The sequence below is a fragment of the Paramormyrops kingsleyae genome, chromosome 14 (genome assembly GCF_048594095.1).
Source record: "Paramormyrops kingsleyae isolate MSU_618 chromosome 14, PKINGS_0.4, whole genome shotgun sequence".
In the NCBI taxonomy this organism is placed as follows: domain Eukaryota; kingdom Metazoa; phylum Chordata; class Actinopteri; order Osteoglossiformes; family Mormyridae; genus Paramormyrops; species Paramormyrops kingsleyae.
Genome location: NC_132810.1, coordinates 1565964 through 1591442, shown reverse-complemented (window position 1 = coordinate 1591442; position 25479 = coordinate 1565964). Strand labels below are relative to the sequence as shown.

Sequence of the window (25479 nt, the reverse complement as noted above, 5' to 3'; positions counted from 1 at the left end):
TTAAAGTGTAAAGTGAAAATAATTTTAATATTGTTTCACTGCATATTATGCAATACCATCTGATCTATTTCGATGAAGAATTGATGATGAAGAATTAATAACACCAAGAAATCCTACTTTATATTCAAATATTCTTATGACTATTGCTTTTGAAAATGAAATGTTTTTGAAAATGTTTTTGAAAATGAAACACATTAAATGCAATAAAATCCTGCAGTAAAATTCTTACAACAAACATGTATGTCTTTGCACGTAATTCTTCATTCACATCATACACATCATTGCACATCACTCATCATTTTTCTTTGGACATCATTCTTCTGCAACAGTTAATTCTCCTATGCAAAATAAAACCCAATTTAAACTAATTTAAACGAATTCCCGCTATCACTTAGCATAAGTAGAAACAAATAGGCACATATTTGTCCACTTTTTGCCTAATAAAACAATGAAATATTTTTACTCTATGAAAGGTTATGTAAAGCAAGCATTACTACTGTAGATGAGACAATCCAGTTTTACAGAAGACAAATGTTCACCAGATTCAAAAGAACATAACTGAGTGCAAAACTTTCCTTTATTACTTTGCATTACAGGCATTGATAGGTTTATGACTGTATACCCAAAAACTGGAGGAGATTTCATGCCGCACAATAACAATAATAATAATTTTAAAAAAAAGGGTCATATTCCATCTCGAATGTCATAATATAAATTTTTAATATTGGTTAATCCAAAATGAATAAACCACTACCCACATTTTGATTACAGTTCTTTAATATTTCAATTCACAGCAATAAAACACAGACACTGCAGTTTATATAGACTTCTGACGTTTTAATATAAGAATGGTCTTAATTGTAAATGCTTGCAGCGGTCATGTCACAAAACATTAATCAGAGCTTTGCTGCATTGATTGGACACTGCTTGTGAGGTTTAAATGTCTTGTATATGTCATAAATAATGTTTTAGCATATTTTATAACAAGTTATTTTGGGTTAAAGAGTCTGCCACAATGACAAGTAAACTGACAACAAATAAAAGCAGTAAAGCATGTGAATGAGCTCTTGTAGAGTTTCTGATGCTGTTTTGCATGATGTTGTATGCATGCATCCCAGTGGAAAATTAATAAACACAGGTTATGTGAGGACAGAACATTTCAGGCTTATTCTCTGGGGTCTCTGTCAGCGCATGTCCGGTGTGAACGTGGCATCACACATTTACAACAAACCTTACATCTGCAATAAATGACTTTAAAATCATTTACAAATGCAGCAATCAGGCCTAATAAGCAGGATAAAGTGGCTCCAAGACTTGCGATTAAAACGACGAATCCCATAAGAGCAGCATGCGAGATATAAGGTAACAGAAGTTGGCAGTGCAATGCAATGCATGCAGGGTTTAGTTCACTATTGGTGGGTGGAGTGGGGGGGAGTGGCCACATTTAGGGAGACACACGTCGTCTTGTTTTGCTGCTTGGCTTGCACCGGCGAGATGATGTCATCCAGCTGCAAGGCTGCCGTGGGCACGCAGCCCTGCCCCCGCCCTCACTGGAGGGGAGAACGTGGAGTAGAGGAGGAAGACGTGGGGGTGGAGCTGTTGGAGGGAATCCAGGAGAGGAGCAGAGGGACATTATGTTCAAGGGGGGAAAAAGAGAGGAGAGAAGGGGTGACAGGGAGGGGAGGCAGAGAGAAGCGGAGGGAAAAGGGGAGGAGTCGCGGCTGCCCTGCATCATCTCTTTGGGCTGTTTGTGGAATCAGCTGCATCTAGCTCTGTTCAAAGACGTGAACAGAGCCAGTGCAAAATAAACCTGTATGAGCCTCTGACCTCAACCTTGGGTTGGAGGGGGAGGGAGGCAGGGAGGGGGGATGAAAAACAATGTGCTGGAAAGGAACATCTCATCATCAGGGACAATCTCCCAGTGATGTAATTTCCAGCCAATCCAGTGAAGCCTTTATTCGTATTTTCAATACAGTGCAGATGCATTAACCCTTGTGCGCCGACAATGCTCTGAAACCAGGAACAAACGGACGCATGCAAACAGGCTCCCGAAATCGCATTTGTCAGTCACCCTTTGCACGTTAGGGCCATTGCATGCAGCATAGTTATTATCGTTGCATGTGGCAATTTAAGAGTTATACATTATTTACCAGAAAAAATACACCAGCTATATTTTATTTAAAGGCTATAATTGCTAGCTTTGGCGACAGTATTTTATTGCTTGATAAAAATGCAAATAAAAATGATCAATGCAGAAAATGTGATCATAATACACAGCTCTGCCTCAATGGTCATACATATTAGACCAGCGGGGAAAACCTATTAGCTGTCTACCAGCTGGGGCTGGGCAAATTCAGGTATCCAAGCAACAGGGTGGAGCTGGAAAGGGCCATGTGCTCTACGGTGATGTCATTGCCAAATATTGATCACTTACCCTAACAAAACTGCATGATGAATAATTCATTAAGCATCTTTTTCTCCTTGGAATGGAATCTGTGGTCTTTTTAATAGTAGTGGCTCTTTTATGAAGTCTTACCTGTGTTCACAGATCATATAGATCAACAAAAAAACAATATAGTAAACAATATAGCACATAGAATATTCTACGTTTTATCTCTGACAAGTAGGCCCTATGAGTTGTGTATCATAGCAACACTTAATTCAGGACCCAAAAAAGCAAATTAAGATTAATAAGCACAAATTAGGAAAAAAAAGATCAATCTGGAAGAGAAATGTATTATTCACCGCTTGGGTAATTTCTCGATGATGATGAAGAGGTTGATGAGGTCCATTCCCAGGTCATGGTTAACCTGATACCTTCCACCATGTCTGACAATGTCGTCACCCCAAAGCCTACTTCAGCCACAACAGAGAACCATGCTGACCTATTTCAAAGGGGTGACGAACCCATTAGGTAATAAATGTGTCACATTTCCTTCATGACATACCTTTGGAGTCTTGGTTAATGGGGTGGGGGTGAAGCATATGCAGATTTCCTTTAACAGAAGACAAATAAAACTGTCAATCACAGTGGGGAGGGGAGGGGGGGGAGTATAGTTTGCCAAACAGCCACTAACCAGCGATTCCCCCCCCCACAGCACAGCTTAAATAACATGCCCACAGGAGGCGTGGATCGGAGCGGCGTTAAATACCACCGCGGAGGTGATTCACGCTCTGCGGCCGAACTGGCATCTGCCACTGCCCCCCCCCACACCCCCCGCAGCCGCGGCAATGGGAGCGCCGCTCGTCCGCCTCGAATGAAGTCACCTCCGCTGGGAGATGGGCGCCGCCGCCCACCCGCTTTCAGCGAGGAACAAGAGCTCTGTGACAGGGGGCCGTCACCACGTGCGAGGAGGTGGTCACGATGCCGCTCTTCGGGACCGGGGGGCTCGCCGGGGGGCTGTTACTGTCTCGCTGCCTTTGGCAGGCCCTTTGAAATGTATAGACTGAAGCTGTGCGCTTCTCAGAGCTGAAACAGCACGGCAAATAGCTGCTACTGCCTCCCACAAGCTGCAAAATGTTTAGATGCTGTGAGTTTTACACCTGAGCGATTCGGGTTACCTAAGGGGCCGATCGCCAGCCTGTAGGCTGTGATTTCGTAACGTTAACCACCTCAATACTTATCAAACCTATCAATATGAAACCTTTTACCCTAGCCAGCCAGACAGCCCACATTTTTACTCCCTCTAAGCTCCTAGCACACCTGTACCAGGAATTTGATGTTCTTGAATGTTTGACTGTTTGGTTCAGGGGGACAGTGTGGAGGTTCCTGAGGACCGAGTTGAGAAACATTGGTTTATGTCAGGGGTCTCCAACGCCGGTCCTGGAGAGTTACTATCCAGTAGGTTTTCTCTCCCACTTGGCTTCTGATGAGCCACACCTGCTCCTGCTGGGTAGGATAGAAAACCGACTGGACGGTAGCTCTCCAGGACCGGAGTTGGAGACCCCTGGCTTATGTAGTACAGGTTCACGGTGAAGCTGCAGGTTACCTCAGGCAGCTCTGTCACCTCAGACCTGCAGGACGTCGTGTTGGGGATCCATGTGAATCTATGTTTGTTCCATGCATGCTCCATGTATGTATGTTTGCAGTTTGTGTGTTTGCCCTATGCTGTGCAGATTTCCGCCTGCGGGGCAGTTAGACTGTCTCTACAATTCCCCAAACTGACTATAACCATGAGCTGCCATGAATTTGCAACCTGTCCATGATGCATCGCAGCCAGAATTTGCAACCTGTCCATGATGCATCGCAGCCTGAATTTGCAACCTGTCCATGATGCATCGCAGCCTGAATTTGCAACCTGCCCATGATGCATCGCAGCCTGAATTTGCAACCTGCCCATGATGCATCGCAGCCTGAATTTGCAACCTGTCCATGATGCATCGCAGCCTGAATTTGCAACCTGCCCATGATGCATCGCAGCCTGAATTTGCAACCTGTCCATGATGCATCGCAGCCTGAATTTGCAACCTGTCCATGATGCATCGCAGCCTGAATTTGCAACCTGCCCATGATGCATCGCAGCCTGCCTCAGAACCGGCTCCCTGGACTCTATACTGGGTTAGAAGCTGGAAGACAGATGGATGGATAAATGCAATATGGATTCACCAATCCCTGTCCAACGACATCATAGCTGCAGCAAGATCACACTGGGTCTTTTGCATTGTGGACGACACCCATTACCTTCCCCAGAGCAAACACAATGGTATATCCCCTAGTCAAAAATGCATGCAGTTGCAATGTATAGTCAGTGTTTCCAAACCCGGTCCTTGGGGGGCCACCAGACTGTTCACATTTTTGCTCGCTTCCGCCACACCTGAACCAAACAATCAAGAACATCGGAACACCTGGTACGAGTGTCCTGGGGGGGGAGAACACGGACAGTCCGGGGGGGTCCGCAAGGACTGGGACTGAGAAACACATCTAAAGTGAATGGAAAGAGTTTCACAGAGAAACAGAAGAGGGCACCTGCCACGGAAGTGTCATCGGCGTGCTGGAGAGCCAGAGGGCCGGGGTCTCCATGCAGAGACACTGCGAAGCGTGCCGAGTGGCAGATGGTGGGGGTGGAAGCGTAGGACCCGGCATCTGAAGGCCGCTCCGCGTTTCCGCGCCTCTTTGTTTCATTCACATTTGGCATTTCACAGCAGCAGCCCACACTGAGACATTCACGAGCACAGGCTCTGCTAGACATCCTCACGCCTTTATTCAGCTCAAACTGGCTAGAACCTGATTTTTCCAGGCACAGCGGAACACTGATAGTACATTCATCCAGTAAAGCCATCACTTGCCATGACAATCCATTGAACATATAACTTCTCCGAAATACTCTATTTCAACTTCTATATGCTGGTAATTATGAAACAATAATTGTAAAAAGCATATCAAAACAATTTATTAGGGGATTTGGAGAAGGATATACTTCAGGAAAAACTATGTTGATTTAATTTACATTTACAGAAAACGGTAAAACTTTCAAATTCAAAATTTACATTATAGATTTTAATAAAATCAAAAATAATCATTCATGCGCAAAAACTGCCTTTGCCATTCACTGAAAAGATGTCTTTAATGTCCCTCGCTGAAAGAGCTTTGTACAAACATACAAAAATAAATGCGGGAAGCAGCAGTCAGACGACCAGTTTATCCGACTGGTTTTTACCTACAGCAGTGTTTAACTTCCCAGTCCTTGGGGGCCCCAGACAGTCCACATTGTCACTTCCTCCCAGTGGGCTCTCTGGGGGCTCCTTGAGGACCGGGCTGGGAAACACTGACCGCCAGTGCTGGCTGCAGTGACCAGGCAAACCTCACACCAGTTAGAATGTGAGCAAAACATGAAAGACGAGAAAAGGCTCTCCAGCGTGCGGCTGGCATATGTCATAGCTTCTTGTTGCGGATGTCGACCACATCTCTCCGCTCCTGCAGGAAATTCTTGAAGGCCGTGGCCTCCTTGCTCTCATCTGTGGCTGAAGGACAGCAGAGAGACAGAAATGGGCACTGAACCTCAAGCCTGGAGGTGTCACATTAGAACACAGCGTGAGGCGTGTCGTCCCCAAACAGGAGGCCAGTGTGAGGTGGGTCAACATGTGACCAACGGCCTCATTTACGTGACGAGCCTCCGAATTGAGGACATTGTAGGGGGGTGGGATGGAAATAAAAAGATAGCATCTATCATTCCAGTAACGCCATTATGGTGGCACTTAGGCCATGTAAAGCCAAACGTACCTGTATGGTCAATATCATCAGTGTCACTGTCAATCTCCTCATCCTTGTCATCCACATTCCCCCGGGTGAAGATGAGGTCACTGGGCCCACTCTGCTCTGAAGCTTCTAGAAAATGTGCAATTGCGCAAAGAAATCAGCTGCTACCACAAAACTAAAGGACAAACGAACAGAAACCCGGGGGGGGGGGGCATTATTATCACAAAACCAGCTGAGAAACTCACTGTGGCCGTCACCTTATAAATGACGGGACCCAAAAGCAGACCCCAGCAGGTACGGCCTTCCTCAATCAGCTGACTTTTGAGACAAACCGACTTCCTTATTTGTCTATGCAACATTATTTAGTACCCAAGCTTCAACACTGCACAAGGAGAGGGTCACACTAACCTGTTGCAGTGCAGGTTTCCATGGGAACAGCTCCCATATCCTTTCTTAGTCGTTCTAGCTGTTCATGCTGTTTTTTGTTCTGGGCTTCGATCTGAGGTAATCACGCACCAAAAGAGAGACAGTCAGTGACACACACGGTTCCACTCGTTTGCTATTCCGCTTCCCTGTTTTTCATATGGATTGAGCTCGACACATCACACACGGGGAAACCCTGCAGACCCCTTTAAATGATCTAGATTTCCTCACAAATGGCTCCAAAAAAGTGATTTAATCCAAGGTATACCAATTACTATTTAACACACAACACAGAGTCCAACATACGAAACAAAAGTTACCACAGAGTGATTGCGGCATGGCTCAAGTTTCCTAAATACCAACTGGATGTTCCACAGCAATAATGGACTGATGTTCTATACATAGACAAGCACCAAGTGGGATTTTCTGGTTAAGCTACAATACTTTAAAAAACATGAAAGCATGACATTGTTGCACTAAGGTCTCATCCCAGCCCAGAAGCATGGTGAAGGAACAACATATAAAGCTGTGATCCTGTATTGTGGTTTGTGCGGCTTGCACACATTGAGCAACTAATGAATTGCAAATAGTATCAGAAAATCCCACAGTAGAATGTCAGTGATAAAGTCAAAAGAAGCTGGGTCACGCAGCATGACAGTGATCCAGAAACAGGAGTAAATCAACAAGAAAACAGCTCAAATGGCAGAGGTGGAGGTCTCAGGTCCAGAGAATACAAATCCAGACCAGGATTTTGTTTCAACCAACCAGTTGAGTATAAAGAGTCACAGTCACAGAGTCCTCAACTGGGTGGTTGAAGCAAAATCTTGGTCTGGATTTGTACTCCCTGGACATGACACCTCCCACCTCTATCAAATGGGATGCCTTCCATACTTCAGAATGGCCAAGTCAGACCTCAGTTCCACTGAAACGTGGGAGTGTCATCAGAAGCAGCCCATTCAAGCAAGTCGTAGCATAAATATGAAAAAAGTCAAACAGATCTTAATGACGCAAAATACCACCGGACCACTGCAAAGGTCCAATGAGTAGGTAAAGAAAGCAATTCATTGCATTTATTGCCAATAAAGGGATGTTCACATACTTTTTCCATCAATGATTGTTTAAACTGCCTGTTACATAAGACTATCTACAAACATAGATGAAGATAATGCAATTTTAGAGCCATTGATGCAGCAATTCAGATAATTCCAAAGGTTACGCAAATCTTTTCTCATATCTGTATATAGTAACATATTTAGTCACCAAAAGGTACCTGCAGTGACTTGCCGATGAGCTGAATCACTTAACAGAAGGAATCATCGGACGCCTCCCTCTTCCCAAGCAAATGTACCATTTTAAATTCCGTACCAGGCTTGACTGTCCACCCACGCTTAAGCAGGGTGAGATGTCCTCTGATTAACCCCATGCCAAGCCAATCACCTCCTCTGAAGAGCACATTTTACCAGGTGCTGTGCAAAAGTGCCTAACCTGCAGGCCCCTGACGGGTGAGGAAGTGAGTATTGATCAGCCTACATTAGCGGTTCCCAACCCTTTTGCTCCCTCCCAGTTGCCGGTAGGTAGGGAACAAAAACGTGGATCATCTACAGGTCCCTGAGGACCGGAGCGGCACACTGGGCTACATAACCCAGCCGATTTTAACCTGGACCACCCTCCTGCACATGGCAATCATGCTCTGGAATCCTGACAACCAGGATGAACACCAAGAAACAGCACGACGACATCACAGCTGACGAGGAGAACTGTGCTGAGACAAGCATCTAAAAATGCGATACAGATCTGCCGTCGATAATAACGGAAGCGATGTGAGCAGACTGAAGCGCAAAAAGAAAGAAAAATGTTTCGTATGCAATTTATATATTGGCTTACTTATATTTCATTTAAACTATATAACTAGTATAAATTATTTTGCTGCTACTGCTACACTGACAGGCAAAACCAAAATTCAGACACTTAAATAATCAGGAAATGGCACTGCAATGTGTCACAACCTGTAGCTACAGTAAGCAAACTCATACTTGTCTCAGTTAAACTATGATGTCCATGTGTATATGATGCATCATTCTTATTGATACAAATAAAAATCTCTCCATGTTTTTATTCAGGGAATGACGTACAGAGCACATGATACTTACCAACTCTCTGTGAAGTCTTTCGTATTCTGGCCGATATTCCCTGAAAGGAGATACACCGTATTGTGTTACACGGACTTTAATGTTTAATGGCACACAGCAGCCACTCCACCGACATACCATGAACCGTCACAGACACATTACTTTATTTCAAGTCACTGCAGATGCAGTTATTCTCTATTATTTGTTACATTGTTTCTCAACCCAGTCAGTCAATGTTTCTGCTCCCTCCCAGCACACCTGAAACAAACAATCAAGCAATGAAACACTGTATACCTGGTACAGCTGTGCTGCCAGCTGGAAGGGAGCACAGGAAAGGACTGGCTTGAGAAGACACTGATTTGGACCATATCAGATCCATGCCATCTGGTACATTCGGCCACGTGCCATGCTCGTACACGACATATTTTAGAAACGGAAAGATGGCCTATCATCTCAGCAAAAATGCATTTCAGACGTCTTTATCGGCTAGTGAAAAAGTAGTTCAAGCAGAAAGTCCAGGTAGTAGGGGAAGTTGGGTGAGAGCACAACTCCTTTGTCAGGGTTTTATAATGGAGATTACTGGGCAGAGCCGCTGAGTCAGACCCCGTGGCACATCAAGCCACTTGCTGGGCCGACAACTCAAGCCTGTTCAACGTGGGCCAGGTTTTAGGATTATAGATGTGGATTTTGTGTGTTCAGATAAGCTCCCTCCGAGCATAAACCCTCCACATGCTTTACATGCCGACGACTGATGATGCTTCAAAGGAAAGAGCACTTATTTAAAAATAACTCTTAATCCCCCCCTCTTTTAATTAACAAAGTTGCGTAACGTAAAAGGACGCGCCGTCTCAGAATAGCAGGAACTTGGAGCCCAGCTCGCAAACTGTTTACAGAGCAGATAGCAAACACAGTTGTGCCCTGGCAGGTTTTTCTTTAAAAAAGAACTATTGCGGGAATTTTGCCACCTCCAAGCGGCGAAAAGCCCAGAGAGAAATCCACAAAGGAAATGGAAAAGCAATTTTACATGACTCACGTTTCGTACTCTTTCGCAGCCTCTGACACCTGCACAAACATCTCATCCAGCCCACTGCCCGTAACCGCAGACACTCCAACCACCTGTGTGTGGAACACAAACCAAAGTGCACAAGAGAAACTGGCAGCACATCGTGCCCAAGGTCTGATAAAACATGCATTTTCAATTGCCGTTCTAATATCCTGCACTTGCATATGAATAGCCCCCGCTAACAAAGCCTGGGACATTAACATTTTCTTTATTCAAGAGATGTTTACTGTCAGCCCATTAATATACATGTATTCATCTAGGACGAAAAACATTTCTGTGTACCGTGCTGTTACATTTACATACTAAATAATGTACCAGGACATACTAACATGCACATATTAACTACACAGTATACTACATTTACAGCGACTAGACGACATGCTGCATACTACACTAAGACATGACGCGACAGTGCTAGAACTTGATGGAAACTGTGTACAAGTGCAGACAGGGCAGTGCAAGTATTGCTCTGATTTAGGACGTTAATTTTTTTTAAAGTATCCTTGTGCAATGAGTTTGGGATTAGGTAGCAGTGCAAGGAGGTGGAAGGGTGTTCAGTCCCCAAATAAAAACTTAAGATGATATCAAAATTTATTTTTGAGTAGTTGAGTAGTTCTTTTCCTAGTACCCGTAGATTGCTGTAGAACTCATCCAGGACCAAACTCATAGAGCGGGTCAGATTGCTGACGTAAGATGTCTCCTGGTTCAGGGAATCCTGAAACGCTTCAAAGTCTTGCATCCACTCCACTGCAAAGCTGTGATCGATTATGTCTGTCTGGAGTACCAGAAGGACAAATGAATGTTAGGGCGCATTATCTCGGAACTCTACAGGAAGACTGATAGTAGCCGTTTTTGAAACCATACACAGCAACAAAGACAAACTAGTTTCTTGATGCTTTCTTTTACGTACATCCATATACATGAATGGACACATCTAATGAACACTGTACTTCCTATATCACTTCAAAATATCAAGGCTGAAATTAGCCCAGTTCTCACCACATGAATCATAATCTGCACAAATTATTTAAATGAAATCCTTGGTTGCATGATTAGTCTAAAGCACCTGAGAAAGCTTCGATTCCAATTTCTTACATATTCAAAGCATTACAGCAGAGGCAGCAACACAAACCCTTAAAAAATTGACATTAAATATACATAGACATGTGCACAAACATTTTGACATTTTATTACCGTAAATTGTTGGTTGCTAACGTTACAGAAAGCAGCACAGACTTTATATCCATACCTTATTCATAACCACAATGAAGGGAAGCTTGGTCTTGTACAGAATGCTGTGGGAACAATGTAACAAGATGAGAAACACCGAACAATGTAACAAGATGAGAAACACCGAACAATGTAACAAGATGAGAAACACCGAACAATGTAACAAGATGAGAAACACCGAACAATGTAAAAAGATGAGAAACACCGAACAATGTAAAAAGATGAGAAACACCGAACAATGTAATAAGATGAGAAACACCGAACAATGTAATAAGATGAGAAACACCGAACAATGTAAAAAGATGAGAAACACCGAACAATGTAATAAGATGAGAAACACCGAACAATGTAAAAAGATGAGAAACACCGAACAATGTAAAAAGATGAGAAACACCGAACAATGTAAAAAGATGAGAAACACCGAACAATGTAAAAAGATGAGAAACACCGAACAATGTAATAAGATGAGAAACACCGAACAATGTAAAAAGATGAGAAACACCGAACAATGTAAAAAGATGAGAAACACCGAACAATGTAAAAAGATGAGAAACACCGAACAATGTAACAAGATGAGAAACACCGAACAATGTAACAAGATGAGAAACACTGAACAATGTAAAAAGATGAGAAACACCGAACAATGTAAAAAGATGAGAAACACTGAACAATGTAAAAAGATGAGAAACACTGAACAATGTAAACTTGATGTCATTTGTAACTGGGGGACCACATTTTATTAACATGTTGTTGTAGTACAGCAGGCTGTTCAGGACAATTTGCCACTTATAAATATAAAAACTGATTAGCGTAATACAGAGGCAATGATCCTGAGAGCAGTTGATCATAATGGCCGAGTGTGTAGTTGTGCATTCATGTTCCTCTTATTCGTGTTGTGGGGAATGAGAGCAGATGGGAGCACTGACCTGCAGGCATACAGCATGTTGGACATGAACGTCACGGGGCTGACGCTCCGGGAAGTGTCCATCACATACACGACAACACAGGGGAAGGAGGAGGCCTGTGGGATGAGTGTCACCATCAGCTCCTCTCTGCAGCACCAGCTTTCTGGCCTTACAGCACTCAGGAATGGGCTGACTCACATTAACGATATGTGCAGTTTGAAGCCCCCTTACAGGGCTACAGCAGTGCAAATGGAGAGTAAAGTTGTGGAGGGCAGAGTAAGCGGCATGGCGCTCGCCTTTCACAGCACAGGTGAATGAGACCACAGTTATTGATTACGAGTGTGTCAGAAAGCAGTGGCTGTCCATGGCTGAGGTCAACCATTTAGGTTACACGCGTGTTTTCACATACATACCAGAGCTTCCGTGATGATGGTTCCGGAAGCCGACCACGTGAACACTTCAATCTGCCCTGGTGTGTCGATCAGAACATACCTATAGGTGGATGGATTCCACATTATAATACCAACATTATTTAACAGAAACTTTTTCCAAAGAGACATACGGGTGAGAATGAGAGAGTAGGGTTCAGTAGTATCCCCGGAGCTGACCACTGAATACTTCAATACCTCACACCAGTAAGTACATTCAGTCTCAAGAGTGCTAAATTAAGAGTCAATTCTGTAAGAAGAAACAGTCAAAAATACTAACAAATTGTGTCAAACTTACTTGTGATTATTCTGTTTTTTCTCAATGAACTTCATAACCTGGGGTTAAGATGTTGAGAAAGCATTATTATATGCAAATTAATACAAAGTGACGCTATCAACAGCAAAGGTGACATCTAGTGGCAAGTGATCAATGCAGCAAACAGGCATTTCTGCTATAACAAGATGAATCCACAGTCGAGTCAAAATCTAAACAAACCATTACATTGAAAATGCTTTACAATGTTAAGCTTGTCTTAGAATCACAACTTTTACATTCCAGAGATTTCACTATTACATTCCTGTAAGCCTTTACACTTCACATCAAGTGCATTTCACCATGGACCAGTGAGATTGGGTGTCCGAGTGAAAATATGTACAAGACAATGAGAGATTTCCATCATAAAGACTCCCCTATTTACGTTCTGGAAACTCACATAATAGCTTCTGTTATTCACATCAAAAGGGTGAAAAGTTGTTTCATTTTATTATTGTTACCTGGTCAAATCTGGTTGCAAACAGATTCAAAGACGTGACTATTCCACCATTAGGGCCCAAGCCATATCTGCATGTACGTTGAGGGAAAATTTAATTTTATCAGCTATGGATCTAAAAACTTTCCACCTACAAGCTCAGTAATTCAGATCAGCTAGTGCCAGTTTCACTGTCTGTACATTATGCTAATCATTTTTTTATATTTAAAACTGGAGAAGCAATTGTTGCGAACAGTCAGTCTGTTGTACTACACAGCATGCTAATAGCACTGCAGTACTAAAGAAGCATGCAAGTTTAAATATGCGATTCTAAAATCCATATTGCAGGACTGATCATTCCACCTTTCCAAAGCAAGAAAAAACCTTGCAAAAGTATAGAATTAATAACAAAAAGGATACTGCTTCATGACTTCTTTGTAGTTGACAGTGTCACGAATATCTGCAAATCAAAAGTGAGAGATTAACCAAGCCGCTAAGTGCACTGTGCATGGAAAAAGCTGGAGATGAACATGCACTGACCTGGTTACGGTTCATTTCTAATTTTACACTAAGTTACTCCACAAATAAAAGATACAGAGGAGAACCGAGTAGACATGTGTACTGTTTAAGCACAGGGGCTGTTTAACACAGCAAGGCAATAAACAGACTTCTTTATGAGTTATAGTTGAGGTGATGCTGATGCACAAACTCAACAACAGATGGGGCCAGGATTTACACCTGCAGCTGAGTGGAACAGCTGGTAAAACAAATGGACAAGTTTTGTAAAGGTAGAGGTAAAAATGGGTTGCAAAGCAATTAACAGAAAAGAACCAAAGGTAACACTAATGTGTTAAGGAATTAATAGTAACTGTTTTAAGATCAACAAAAGAGAGAGATAATGAATATGAAATTTTGCTCCCTCCCAGACAGTCCACATTTTTGCTTATTCCCAGTTGGGAGTAAAAATGAGGATTATCTGGGGGTCCCTGACGACCGGGTTGGGAAACACTGGTTTAACTGAAAGGCAATTGGTAAGTAGACATCATCACAAAGGTTAGAAGATACAGAAGACTACCAAAAGCACGCCTCTATATTATTACATTGTTTGACCAGCCAGTGTGAAATTGCTTACCGATATTAGCTGGAAAAGGAACCTCGTGAACAGCGGGGTCAAGATTTATTACATAAGGAGGAGACTTTTTGGTGTGGAGGAAGGCTGTAAGTCGCTGGAAGTAAAAGAACCATCATTTCTTAGGTAAAAAATAATGTACTTATTTTGGTAACTTTACAGCAACCCCTACACGCTACTAAAGTCATTTTTTCTATCCAATTAAAAAAAATTCTATCTGCATAAAAATTGTTAAAAATTATTTTTCAGTAAACCATGTAACATATCAGCTAAGCTTGTCCAATATTTATAAAGTTAATATAGAGTTGAGTTAGCTATCCAAAGGGAAAACACGACTCAGACGTTGCTCCTACACGTGGTGTTTTTGGGCAGATAATGTAAGAAACGGGCACTACAAACATCTCTTCAAAATTGCTCATTATGACAGACATGCAGACACGCACGAGCCCGATAACGGTAACCGCGAATGACATTAGCGTGCCAGCTAACTACCTGAACAAAAGTGGTCTTCCCAGACCCGGCCATGCCGAGCACGATGAGACACACGGGTTTCTGGTCCAGACATTTTGCCGATGCACACTCCTGAGGTGTTCCCGAATGTCCTTCTCCGCCACAGTCTTCATTTTCCCTTAAAAAAGACCCATCTCCACCCGGACTGCTTGACGCTGCCGCCATCTCTGTCTACGTAAAACAGTCGATGCCGTAAAGAATATATACTGTCGTAAAGTAGTCCCAATGTACGACAGTTAATATTTGTACCACCTCAGAACTGTACCACAGTTTGACAGAAACCTATAACCTATAATTTACGGTGGCTGTACAGATATTTTCAGGAAAGAATGTTAAATGACACATTATATAATTTCTAACATATAGGCCAAGACGCCGCAAACCCTGACCAGGATAGGCGGTTGTAAGACGGATGGGGAAGGAGACAGCGACAGGACGATTACATAATTATTTCAAAATCCTTGTAAAAGGTATGATTAAATTATATTGGATAATGATATTGATTAGATTAGATGCAAAATGATATTCTTATACACTTTAATTCGTGGTCGCCAAAACTAAGGGATGTAATAATAAAAATAGACACTAGAGGGCAGGCTGTCCGTTTTCCCTAGACAAAAAATGTTCAGGTCCTATGAATAAACGCGAAAATGAAGGGAAAAAAATCAGAATATTTTTCTTTTAAAAATGAAGTCAAAAAAATTCTAACATGTTTTGCTTGTTTTATTGTAGCTTACAAGGGACCTGAAAATAGTCATGAAAAGCCACCCCCACTCCACCAGGATTTGGCCCTCCAAAGACAATAATCGGCCAGACCTGATTTTCCCACTCAGCCAGTGCATGGTGGCGATGAGCCATCAGGAAATACACATAAAGTAAGTTACACACTGCATATATGCAATTTAGAGATACTAGATGACTGGGCACTGAGAGAAGGGGGCATCCTTCTTCTTCGTATTATTATTGTTATTATTCCTAAATGCAAGCAGCGCTATTGGAAATAACAGGTCACCATTTACCAATTATATGGCACGGCTTTGGTTGCCTCGCCAGGGATTTTCTTCCGGTAAGTGTTCCAGCCTCAGGGGTCACTGAAAGTGATGACTGTGGAGGAATGTAAACAGAGGAATGGCTGTTATTTAATTTAAGGGTAAGCACCTCTGTAAAGATATGGAGCAGATGTTCAGTGTAAAAATCAAATGCTAACTTTGGGGAATATGGTTTGTGCCTTGAAGGCCATAAATTTGAATGCAATTTAGGATGGCCATCCAGGACAATGTACTGCTCCTTTGATATGGCATGTCCATCCAGGTTTTTTCATGCACCATGTGTGATCTGTTAGTTATTATACTGCAATTTCTGTTCTAATATCATCTTACAAAAATATAAGAAAAAAAAACAATGATATTCAACCAAGTAGCACCAGTAGCATTTAAATTCAGAGGTCAATGTTCCACTAAATACTGACAAGAATATATATATATATATATATTAGGGTTATTGTTATATATGTTGCTCTCCAAAACAAAAACGCACGAGCCACAATTATTGGCACCCCTAAGAAATTATAGTGAATGCAATGTATCTGAAATATGCTCCCCATGTAATCTTTGAGTTGATTGGAGTTGACTGAGTGGAACGTTCAAACTGTAATCCATGACTTCGTGATTGAATGGGGAACAAACATGAGGTGACAAAGAGGCCAAATACCCTTAGTCATCCATCAGTATGGGAAAGGTAAGAGAAAACACAGACCAAATGAGGGAGAAGTGTGCTGACCTTCATAAGTCAGGGAATGGGTGTAAAAAATAGCTACTCGCCTTAAAATGCCCTTTTCTACTGTTAGGGCAATAATAAAAAAGTGGACATCAACTGGAATTGTTACAAACCTGCCTGGAAGAGGACCCAAGTTTATTTTGCCCCTATGAACAGTGAGGAGGAATGTAAGAGAGGCAAAAAAAATCCTATTGGTGAATTAGAAGACCAAGTAAAATCTTGGAGTCACCACGTCTCCGAAAAAGCCATCAGACGCCACCTTCATGCTAACAGATTATTTGGAAGGTGTGCCAGAAGGAAGCCTTGTCTGTCGGTCAACCACAAACGTAAGTGCCTGGAGTTTGCGAAACACTGCTACAACTTTGACTGGAACCATGTTCTATGGTCTGATGAAACAAAAATGGAGCTTTTTGGCAATAAAAATTCGAGGTGGGTTTGGCGTTAAGAGAAGGATAGCTATAAGGGAAATAACCGTATCCCCACTGTAAAATATGATGGAGGTTCTGTCATGTTGTGAGGCTGTTTTTCCTCCAAAGGCCCTGGAAACCTCGTTAGGGTACATTGCACTATGGGCTCTATGAAATATAAGGATATTTTAAATCAAAATTTGGCTGCTTCTGCCAGGAAACTAAGACTGGGTCATTATTGGATCTTCCAGCAGGACAATGATCCTAAGCACATGTCCAAATAAACACAAAAATGGTTGACTGACCGCAGAATCAAGCTTCTGCCATGGCCATCTCAGTCCCCTGACTGGAACCCCACTGAAAACCAGTGGGCTGAGCTGAAGAGCAGAGTGTACAAGAGAGGGCCGAGGACCCTGGGTGATCTGGAGAGATTCTGTACAGAGGAATGGACTCAGATGCCCTGCTCTGTATTCTCCAACCTTATAAAATGTTATAGGAGACTCAGTGCTGGTATACTGGCAAAGGGAGGTTGTACAAAGTATTAAATGCTGGGATGTCAATAGTTGTGGCACATGTGTTTTGTTGAAAATAATTATTTCTCGATGAAGGATTTGTTTTTCTTTGATGAAATTCATTTCAATGAAATGTTGGATTTTTTTCATTTTTTTCATCACTGTGACATGAAGCTACTTATCCAAAAGGTGGATTTTTTTATAACCCCTTTTGCAAATATTTACAAGGGGTGCCAGTTATTGTGTAGGGCACACACAGATATATGTATATATATATATACACACACACACAGACACACCTTAATTTTTATTTTTTTATCAGTGTTTTTTCCGTCTCAGGTTTATATGGATAATATGTGGGGTGACGCAGAGAGCTGGAGGGATTTTACTTTCATTTTAGACACAGGTGATACAAGCTTTATGTATTTGCACTTATTGTGTGCGGAAATTCATACTGTTTTTGCTCCAAACATTCACATGCTCTTCCACATACAACAATAAACAACACACAGGACAATGCAGAATGGGAAACCATCCACGTCACACACAAATGCAATCCCTCTTGCTCAACAGTATGGCAGTAAAATCAGTATGATGCTAGGGGTCAGACACAGCTGGGATATGTCTAATCGTATCTCAAAGAGTTACGGTGGCCCTGCGATTTGCAGTTGTGTAAACGTCATTAACAGTTGTCAGGTGCAGATCCTAGTACATATGACAGTGCGATTTCAACCACTGCCAAGTATGAAAGAAATAGTCCTCAGCAATGCATCTTAAAACCTCCTGTCATCTCTTAGCATCAGCATAGTGGTTTAAAAAAAAGAAGAAACAAAGCAAAGCGTTTTATTAGCTTTTCTCAGGTGGTCTGTCATATGCCACGACGTGTTGCAGATCATAAATAATATAAACACGTGGATATACACATACAGGCAGACATTTGTGAGTGTGCTTACCTTCAGTGCAGATAATCATCATTCCTTCATGGCTCATGTCCAGATGAATCAGTCCTGCCCCTCATTGGCCACAGCTTGAGCATGAAGCGAAATGATATACTGTAAGGGAGCACTGCCAGAGGTAAAAACTTCTAGTTTGGAAATAAATAAATAACAGAGCCTTGGAACAGTTTACACAGTAGATTTGACTTCATTTTGAAAGGTCAGGTCACTGTCTGCTGTTTCCATCACTGACTGGGTTTACACAACCTCTTTTTCCTTTTGTTTATGTGGTTTAATGCTATAGCAGGCACAGAAGGATTTACTGAAAGATTGTATACAGTGATTTGTTTTTTGCCTGTAACATAACTAAACCTTGGCAAGGTAAAGCGTGTATAATACTTAAATTATCATAAAGCATTTTCAACAGCATTCCCACTTTTTTAAGAGTGCAATGTCCCTATTGTAAAAAAGGATTTCATATTCTTTATTGACTCATTAATGAAAAATAATAAATGATAAAGTTTAAACACTGGTGTGTGTCTTCTAACTGCTAAAATGCAGTTAACTTTTATGCATGATTTTCCAGTATCCAGCAAAAATCTTTAAATTTGCAACATTTATTAATGTATGAGTCTTGTTGTTATAGTTCAAACCGTTTGTAATTAAAATGCCTGCTTTGTAAATACATTGTGGTTGGTGTTTGTTGGCCATCCTGAGTTTTTTGACATAAGAATAATATGAATAACAGGAACATGGTTATTGCTGGATGTTGTGTATTTTGTACAGGATATTTCTGATATAAAATATGGGAGGTTTTATTTTACAGTCCATCAGCTGTGTTAGCATGTGATGTCTAAGCACTGATGGATCTAAGGATAACCTGTGTTGTAGACAGCAGTTATCAATGCCCAGCTTTGTTCTCATAATTCCTTATAAAAGCAGAGTACTCTGCAGCTGCTTCCCTAATAACAAAGTTGTGTTCTGCGTCGTGACAGAAATATGACTGTGGACAGAGCCACACCTCTCTGAGCTGAGTGACATACACTCACCTCCCTCTCAGGAACACCACTTTAAACACCCCCTTGTAACAGAATAGCCATTATTATCCATAGGGCTGTGTGCAGAAAAATGGGGCCAGCTATTAAAGTATCACGGAAACTATTTTACATTGTTTCATAATATTTGCATCTAACATTGCTACATGCTCAGGATTCTTTAAAGTAATAGTAACCTTAATTCAATTTGTCTTTTTATTTTAAGTCTATTTTTAATCCCTAACCTGATTTACAATGTTGGTGCAATGCTTATTGTGGCTGGAACTAGGGTCCCATGTGTAAGTGCATTGACTGGAGGAAAGTGTAAAAACTGGTCCGAAATGCTTCAGATTCAACTTCTCATATCTGTGTCCAGAAATGTCACATTTAAATATTTCTTTTCAAGAAAGTAAAGGATATTTCTCACTCATTTTGCCAACCTATGCACCAAGCTATGTCCTTATTTCTTTCAAAAGCCACACTGAAAGTTTCCATTGACATGCAATGAGGTTAGACCAAAAATATTAGTCAATGTCACCCTAAATTTTCATCTAGAAGCCTACAAAAAGCCCAACTAAACTAGATACTAAAGTAAACCTTGAACAAGTAAGATTTTTTAGAGATTTGTAGCAAAATCCCATAATCAATGTCGGAAATGTGCCATGGAAATGAAATTGAGGTCTCCCCACTCATGTGGTCTGGGAGTACCCTGAGAGCCATATCTCAAAAACTATTCATTGAATTCTTGTGTGACCTTATTTGATATCCATCCATCCATCCATCCATCCATACATTTCTGCTACTTTTCTGAGGTCAGGTCACAGGGTCCAAAGGTGAGGGTAGGAACAACCAGTAAACTGAAGGCTTTGCCTTCCAGCTCAGCTCCCTCTTTCCCACAACAGACCAGTACAGTGTCCGCAGTACTGCTAACGCTGCACCGGTCTGTCTGTCCATCTCCCACTCCCTTTATCCCTCACTCGTAAACAAGACTCTGAGATACTTAAACTCCTCTGCTTGAAGCAGCATCTCATCCCCCACCAGGAAGGGGCAATCCACCCTTTTCCGGTCGAGAACCATGGCCTTAGACTTGGAGGTGCTGATCCGCATTCTGGCCGCCTCACACTCAGCTGCAAACCGCCCCAGTGCAGGCTGCAGGTCTCAGTCTGCCGACGGCAACAGGATCACATCATCCGCAAAAAGCAAAGACGCGATCCGGAGGCCCCCAAACCAGACCCCCTCTGCCCCTTTGCTACGCCTAGAAATTCTGTCCATAAAAGTTAAGAACAGAACCAGTGACAAAAAGCAGCCCTTGCGGAGTCCAACACCCACCGAAAATTAGTCTGACTTACTGGTGGCAATGTGAACCAAACTCTCGCTCAATTTATACAGCTACCTGATGGCCCACAGCAAGAGACCCCGTACCCCATACTCCTGGAGCACCCCTCACAGGACCCTCGGTCGTGTGCCTTTTCCACAGTAAAGAATTCTGACATCTAACCTCTGCCAATTTTCAATTTGCACTTGCTGATACATATTGGAACATACAGTACCAGTCACATGTCTGGATGCAGCTTCTAAATATCATTTGTTTTTCACCAAGATAACGACCCCAAGCGCACCTCTGAGTCATATAGTAAGTATGCCTTGTGAACACAGAAATAGCTGGAGTGCTGTGACAGATGACCTGGCCCCCACAACCCCACAACCAACCAAAACCCTATAGAGCTGCTTTGGGATGAGCTGGATCAAAGAGTAAGAGCAAAGTAGGCAACTTGTGCCCAGAACTTGTGGAAACTCCTTCAGGACTGTTGGAGAAGCATTCCAGGTGGCTACATCTGCAAGCTGGTTGAACGAATGCCAAGAATCTGCAATGCTCAGTGAAGCAAAAGGCGGCTATTTAGAAGAGTCTAACATTTCGGAGATGTTTAACACTACTCTTGGTTGTTGCGGTAATTGATTTGTGTTACCTCAAAGCCCTTTACTATAAGGTGAATAACAGATCTAAAATAGAGACAAATGCATTAAAAGCAAGTGTGTCCAGACTTTTGACTGACACTGCATGGAATGATGACTCACACTTTCTTTTTGATGGTCCCTTCTGGGATGCAGTGTGCGATGTAAGAATCGCTGTTTCGTTTACGCGTCTTGTTGCTTGTGCCTAGCCACCCAAAACAGCAGCCTCCTTTTCCCATTAGCACCACCAGGAGCTCATGCCAGCAGCAGCGGGAACAGAAGTCTGCCACGTGTGTCTTTGTGTGTGTGTGGTGCTGCTGTCGGGTGCGTTTCATGCTCCCTCTGGATCATAACAAGCTGGTATGCGGGTGCGAGCCGAGACCATTGGGTAATCACTCCCGGAGACCCCCTGCTGTTCCTCTGAAGCCCTGCGTGGGGCGCAGTAATGAGCGCTATCCTCGCCTCCATTCTCATTTACCTGCTCGTTTTCCGTCTCCGGTGTCTTTGTTGTGACCGTGTTTCTGCTGTGTTGTGGTTCGACCTTAATGTAAAAATGGACCCTGAGAGAGACCAACAACCATTGATGTTTTATTAGCACAGTTAATGGTGCCTGACATTTGGTTCTGATCAGTGTTGAGTTGGCACCACCCATATAGGTCTGCTGCTCATTACAGAACAAACAAACAGCAGTTAGATTTGGTTATTCTACCACCCCATTGCTTTACTGGCTACGATATGCATGCACCTCTACATCTATGCTATTTTGGCCTCAGTAGTGGAAAAATAAAAGCAGTAGGCCTATTACAAATATACACCAACGACAGTCTTAGAATTTATGTCAATGATGAGGTTGGAAGTGCAGTACAGAAATACATGAATTCTTGGTTTTTGCAGTGCGCTACATCTGGTGCTATAAAATAAATAATCAAGTGAGCGACAACGAAGTGGTTTGCATGACGCATTACATTCATCCTGGGTGTCTGGCTATACTTTCTAATCTGGTCTGTCAGCCGCCGCGACGTTACACTCTATATCTCGTAATCATCAGCGCCACTTAGTTCATAAACCGTCACCCACTCCAGATACTACATCCAGCCCTTTGTTTTTTTTTAGTTTGCATTTTTTTTCAGCAGATAACAGTGGTTCACAACAGAAATGGGGACATTGTGCCTTAAGTTTAATGAAGAGCTGAGATTTTAAAGTCAGTGATGAAGAGGAAATATATTTTGTCTCTTTATTCAGGGACATTTACCTATATTCAGTCACCAAGATCAATTTATACGTGACTATTAACACCTGATAACATGAAATTCCTTTATCAACCATCTGCTCTGCCGAAAGGACCATAATTCTTGGGTGACCTTTGCTCGTAGTGAAGTATCGAGATCCAGCGTGATTGAAGTTTCCAAATGCAAACTGGATTTAGTGAAGATACCAAGCTAATTGTGTTGCTGTGTGTCTCATTTCCCGTGATGAGACAGCGAAGGGATACAGCTTTGATTTATGTATTTGGCTAAGCGTAAATGTGCTTTCTGGGCCAAAGAGCACATGCTGCAATCTCAACAGATGTGTTTATCAAGACCGTTGCTGTCTCCGGCCGACCTCGCAAATTTACACATGCGTGTATGCAGCAGTGACAAACGGTGCCCCTCTGAGCAGAGGGTTTTCAGTAGTGTCTTGTCACAATTCAAAGATTTTGATATCTTAGGTTCTAAAGAGGGTGTTCCTCCACATCATACTGGAACCTGAATACACCACAATTGCTTTTTATCAGTCTTATTCTCTGGCTGTTCAACAAAGAGTAGTTTTGTTGAATATTCAGGAGTATCGCTAATGTCATAGCAAGCAGAGGCCAGTTTCAGGGCCTGTTCCAGAGAGTGCGTTGCCTGATTGGGAGATCCCTCTGAGATGCCCTGACTAACTCAGCTGACTCCTCTGGATCCAAAAGAGCAGTGGCTCTATTTCGTGCTGAACCTGGCAACCCAGTAGAGGAACCTTTTTTAGGTCTCTTGTCCCCATGACCTTTGTCGTTACTTGCGGCTCATGACCATAGGTGAGCGTGGTCTTATAACTCGCCATCTGCTTCTCCACTGTAAACCTACTTGGTTCCCAGAAAACTGCAGGCACCGAACATGTGCAGTTTAGTCTGTTTTCCTCTTTCATAGTTAACCATATGTATGTATATACTGTATATCAGCTTCAATTTCAGCTTTTACCTTCCTGCAAATCTCAACAGGTTTATTTACTTGCCTCATTTCATGCTGAAACTTGAAATGCACATGTATGATGGAAGAATTTAAAATAATTACAGTGTAAATCGGAGTTCCTGTCCTGGTATATTCCCTGCCTTGCTGGTATATTCCCTGCCTTGCTGGTATATTCCCTGCCTTGCTGGTATATTCCCTGCCCTGCTGGTATATTCCCTGCCTTGCTGGTATATTCCCTGCCTTGCTGGTATATTCCCCGTCTTGCTGGTATATTCCCCGCCTTGCTGGTATATTCCCCGCCTTGCTGGTATATTCCCCGCCTTGCACCGTAGCGCCTGTGATAGGGGCTCTGCACCCCCTGAATAGGACAAGCAGGTGTGGAAAATGAATGAATCAATGTATTTTTTCCCCCCACTGTACTTGCAAAAATACTGTCAAATGTATGTCTTAAAATAAGTGTGTTCATTTCACCTAGTTTATAAATGATTGCTCATTGGTTAATTAGTAAGTCACTGTTGGAAAAAAGCAATTCTTGTATCTTATCTTTAACACAGATGCCACAAGAGCAAATGCAGATTTAGTTTCTTTCATTTCTAAACAGGGAAATGTACTCAAGTCTGAAGAGAACGTCTGTTTAGAGCCAAACTAAACAACCTTACAGGCTCGTTGATGTCAAGAGTGTCATAGTTACACAAATGCCATCAAGCTTGCTTGGCCCTGATGTTTGGAGAATATCTTGGTGGTGAAACTGGAAACTAGTCTAATTATTTCTTCAGGTGTTACCAGTTTCCAGGAGTTAAATACTGGAAGACTGCATATAGAGTAAAACATAAATTGAAACATAAACCGCATTTGTATCCATATAGAAACATCTATGAAAAATCTTTGAAAGTCGTGACATGGAAATATTTAATATTTTTTTATTAATTTTTTTTTACATATAACTATGAATTCAATTAGGGAAGCAGAGGGTTATGTAGTGTGTATTTGATTAACGTCAGCTTGACTATTTAATTTTGTTTTTTTTCCTTCCTACATTTTTTCACCAGTTTGCCAAAAATAAGCATCAAAAAGCTACAGTGATCAAAATTTACTGTGCTTTCATGCACACAAAAATACGGCACAGAACACAAACACAAGCCAAGTGAACACCATCCACCATCCCAGATGCTATTCTATATGAGATGTACCACATATATTTTATAACGGTACTTTTAACATTTAATTTGTATTCAGCAATATATCATAACTGCCTTGAAATTCGTAGTGATCTCATTTAAGTTATTAGCTATGAGGGAATTAAATTATAAAGTCATCTAATAAAATACAACATGCACATACAGTATGAATATGACATGTATAGTTACGAAGAAAGAAAGGAAAAACAAATATTCCACTCAATTATTTGCAGGGAACTTGTAACATTTCAGTGTTAATTATTAAAATTATCAGTATTTCATGGCACATTCAAATTCCAAAAAAAGGATAACCCAAAAAAATGGATCAAAACAGAACCAGGCCCATAAAGCACTGAAAAACATCACCAATTAAATGGGAAGATGAAGGAATATTTTACTGCCTTCTGGCATAGTATAGCACTATTATGTAATTCCTGGTTATTTTTTATGCACTTGGTTGAAACAGATGAAGAAATAGTCACATAAATCAAATGGAATATCATACAGTACCAAAATAAATTCTATCATGCATTTCAAAGGCTTGTTCTTTACCTCTCGATGTCAAAGTCTGCTCTTAAAGGTGGTCAAATATTCTTTGACAGTGCAGGCAGCTTAACGTTCTAACATAGTGGAGGTTCTGTATTCTGAGTGCTTTGAGGTGTGAAGTATAGATTCTGAAATTACATTAAAGTAGGTTAATCTATTGAACTAGAAG

General features: G+C 41.8%; 1 protein-coding gene and 3 long non-coding RNA genes across 5 annotated transcripts in view; 1 reads left to right on the top strand and 3 right to left on the bottom strand.

The window, feature by feature from the left end:
• Window positions 1-559: 559 nt before the first annotated feature.
• On the bottom strand, window positions 560-3879 carry LOC111857681 (uncharacterized). 2 transcript variants are annotated; one of them, XR_011982505.1, is made up of 4 exons: window positions 2949-3879; window positions 2746-2856; window positions 2435-2536; window positions 560-1596 (listed from the first exon to the last, which is right to left on the bottom strand). It is a non-coding gene; the product is annotated as an uncharacterized lncRNA (long non-coding RNA). The 2 variants fall into 2 exon arrangements; XR_002841422.2 differs by having other exon boundaries at window positions 2746-3879.
• A 1300-nt stretch (window positions 3880-5179) lies between these two features.
• gpn1 (GPN-loop GTPase 1) lies at window positions 5180-14954 on the bottom strand. The gene is made up of 14 exons (XM_023838789.2): window positions 14745-14954; window positions 14256-14349; window positions 13544-13583; window positions 13149-13215; window positions 12673-12710; window positions 12360-12438; window positions 11968-12062; window positions 11061-11106; window positions 10440-10586; window positions 9782-9864; window positions 8770-8809; window positions 6605-6695; window positions 6221-6325; window positions 5180-5961 (listed from the first exon to the last, which is right to left on the bottom strand). Exons 1-14 carry the CDS (start codon window positions 14925-14927, stop codon window positions 5873-5875), a joined length of 1197 nt encoding a protein of 398 aa, XP_023694557.2. The 5' UTR covers window positions 14928-14954; the 3' UTR covers window positions 5180-5872.
• A 33-nt stretch (window positions 14955-14987) lies between these two features.
• Window positions 14988-25479, top strand: part of LOC111857686 (uncharacterized) — a 43597-nt gene continuing 33105 nt past the window's right edge. Inside the window, exons 1-2 of the long non-coding RNA XR_002841425.2 lie at window positions 14988-15232; window positions 15495-15637. This is a non-coding gene — a long non-coding RNA (uncharacterized lncRNA). The remainder of the gene's footprint in view (window positions 15233-15494; window positions 15638-25479) is intronic.
• On the bottom strand, window positions 15792-25435 carry LOC140578393 (uncharacterized). Its single transcript, XR_011982536.1, has 3 exons — window positions 25317-25435; window positions 18411-18484; window positions 15792-15866 (listed from the first exon to the last, which is right to left on the bottom strand). It is a non-coding gene; the product is annotated as an uncharacterized lncRNA (long non-coding RNA).

Excerpts from the sequence above, each read along its gene's own strand:
- gpn1 (XM_023838789.2), bottom strand. The coding sequence starts at position 14,927 with ATGGCGGCAGCGTCAAGCAGTCCGGGTGGAGATGGGTCTTTTTTAAGG. Across the intron at positions 8,810-9,781 it reads GCTGCGAAAGAGTACGAAAC|GGAATATCGGCCAGAATACG; the intron begins GTGAGTCATGTA and ends ATCTCCTTTCAG. Across the intron at positions 6,326-6,604 it reads GGAAACCTGCACTGCAACAG|AAGCTTCAGAGCAGAGTGGG; the intron begins GTTAGTGTGACC and ends CACATTTTCTAG.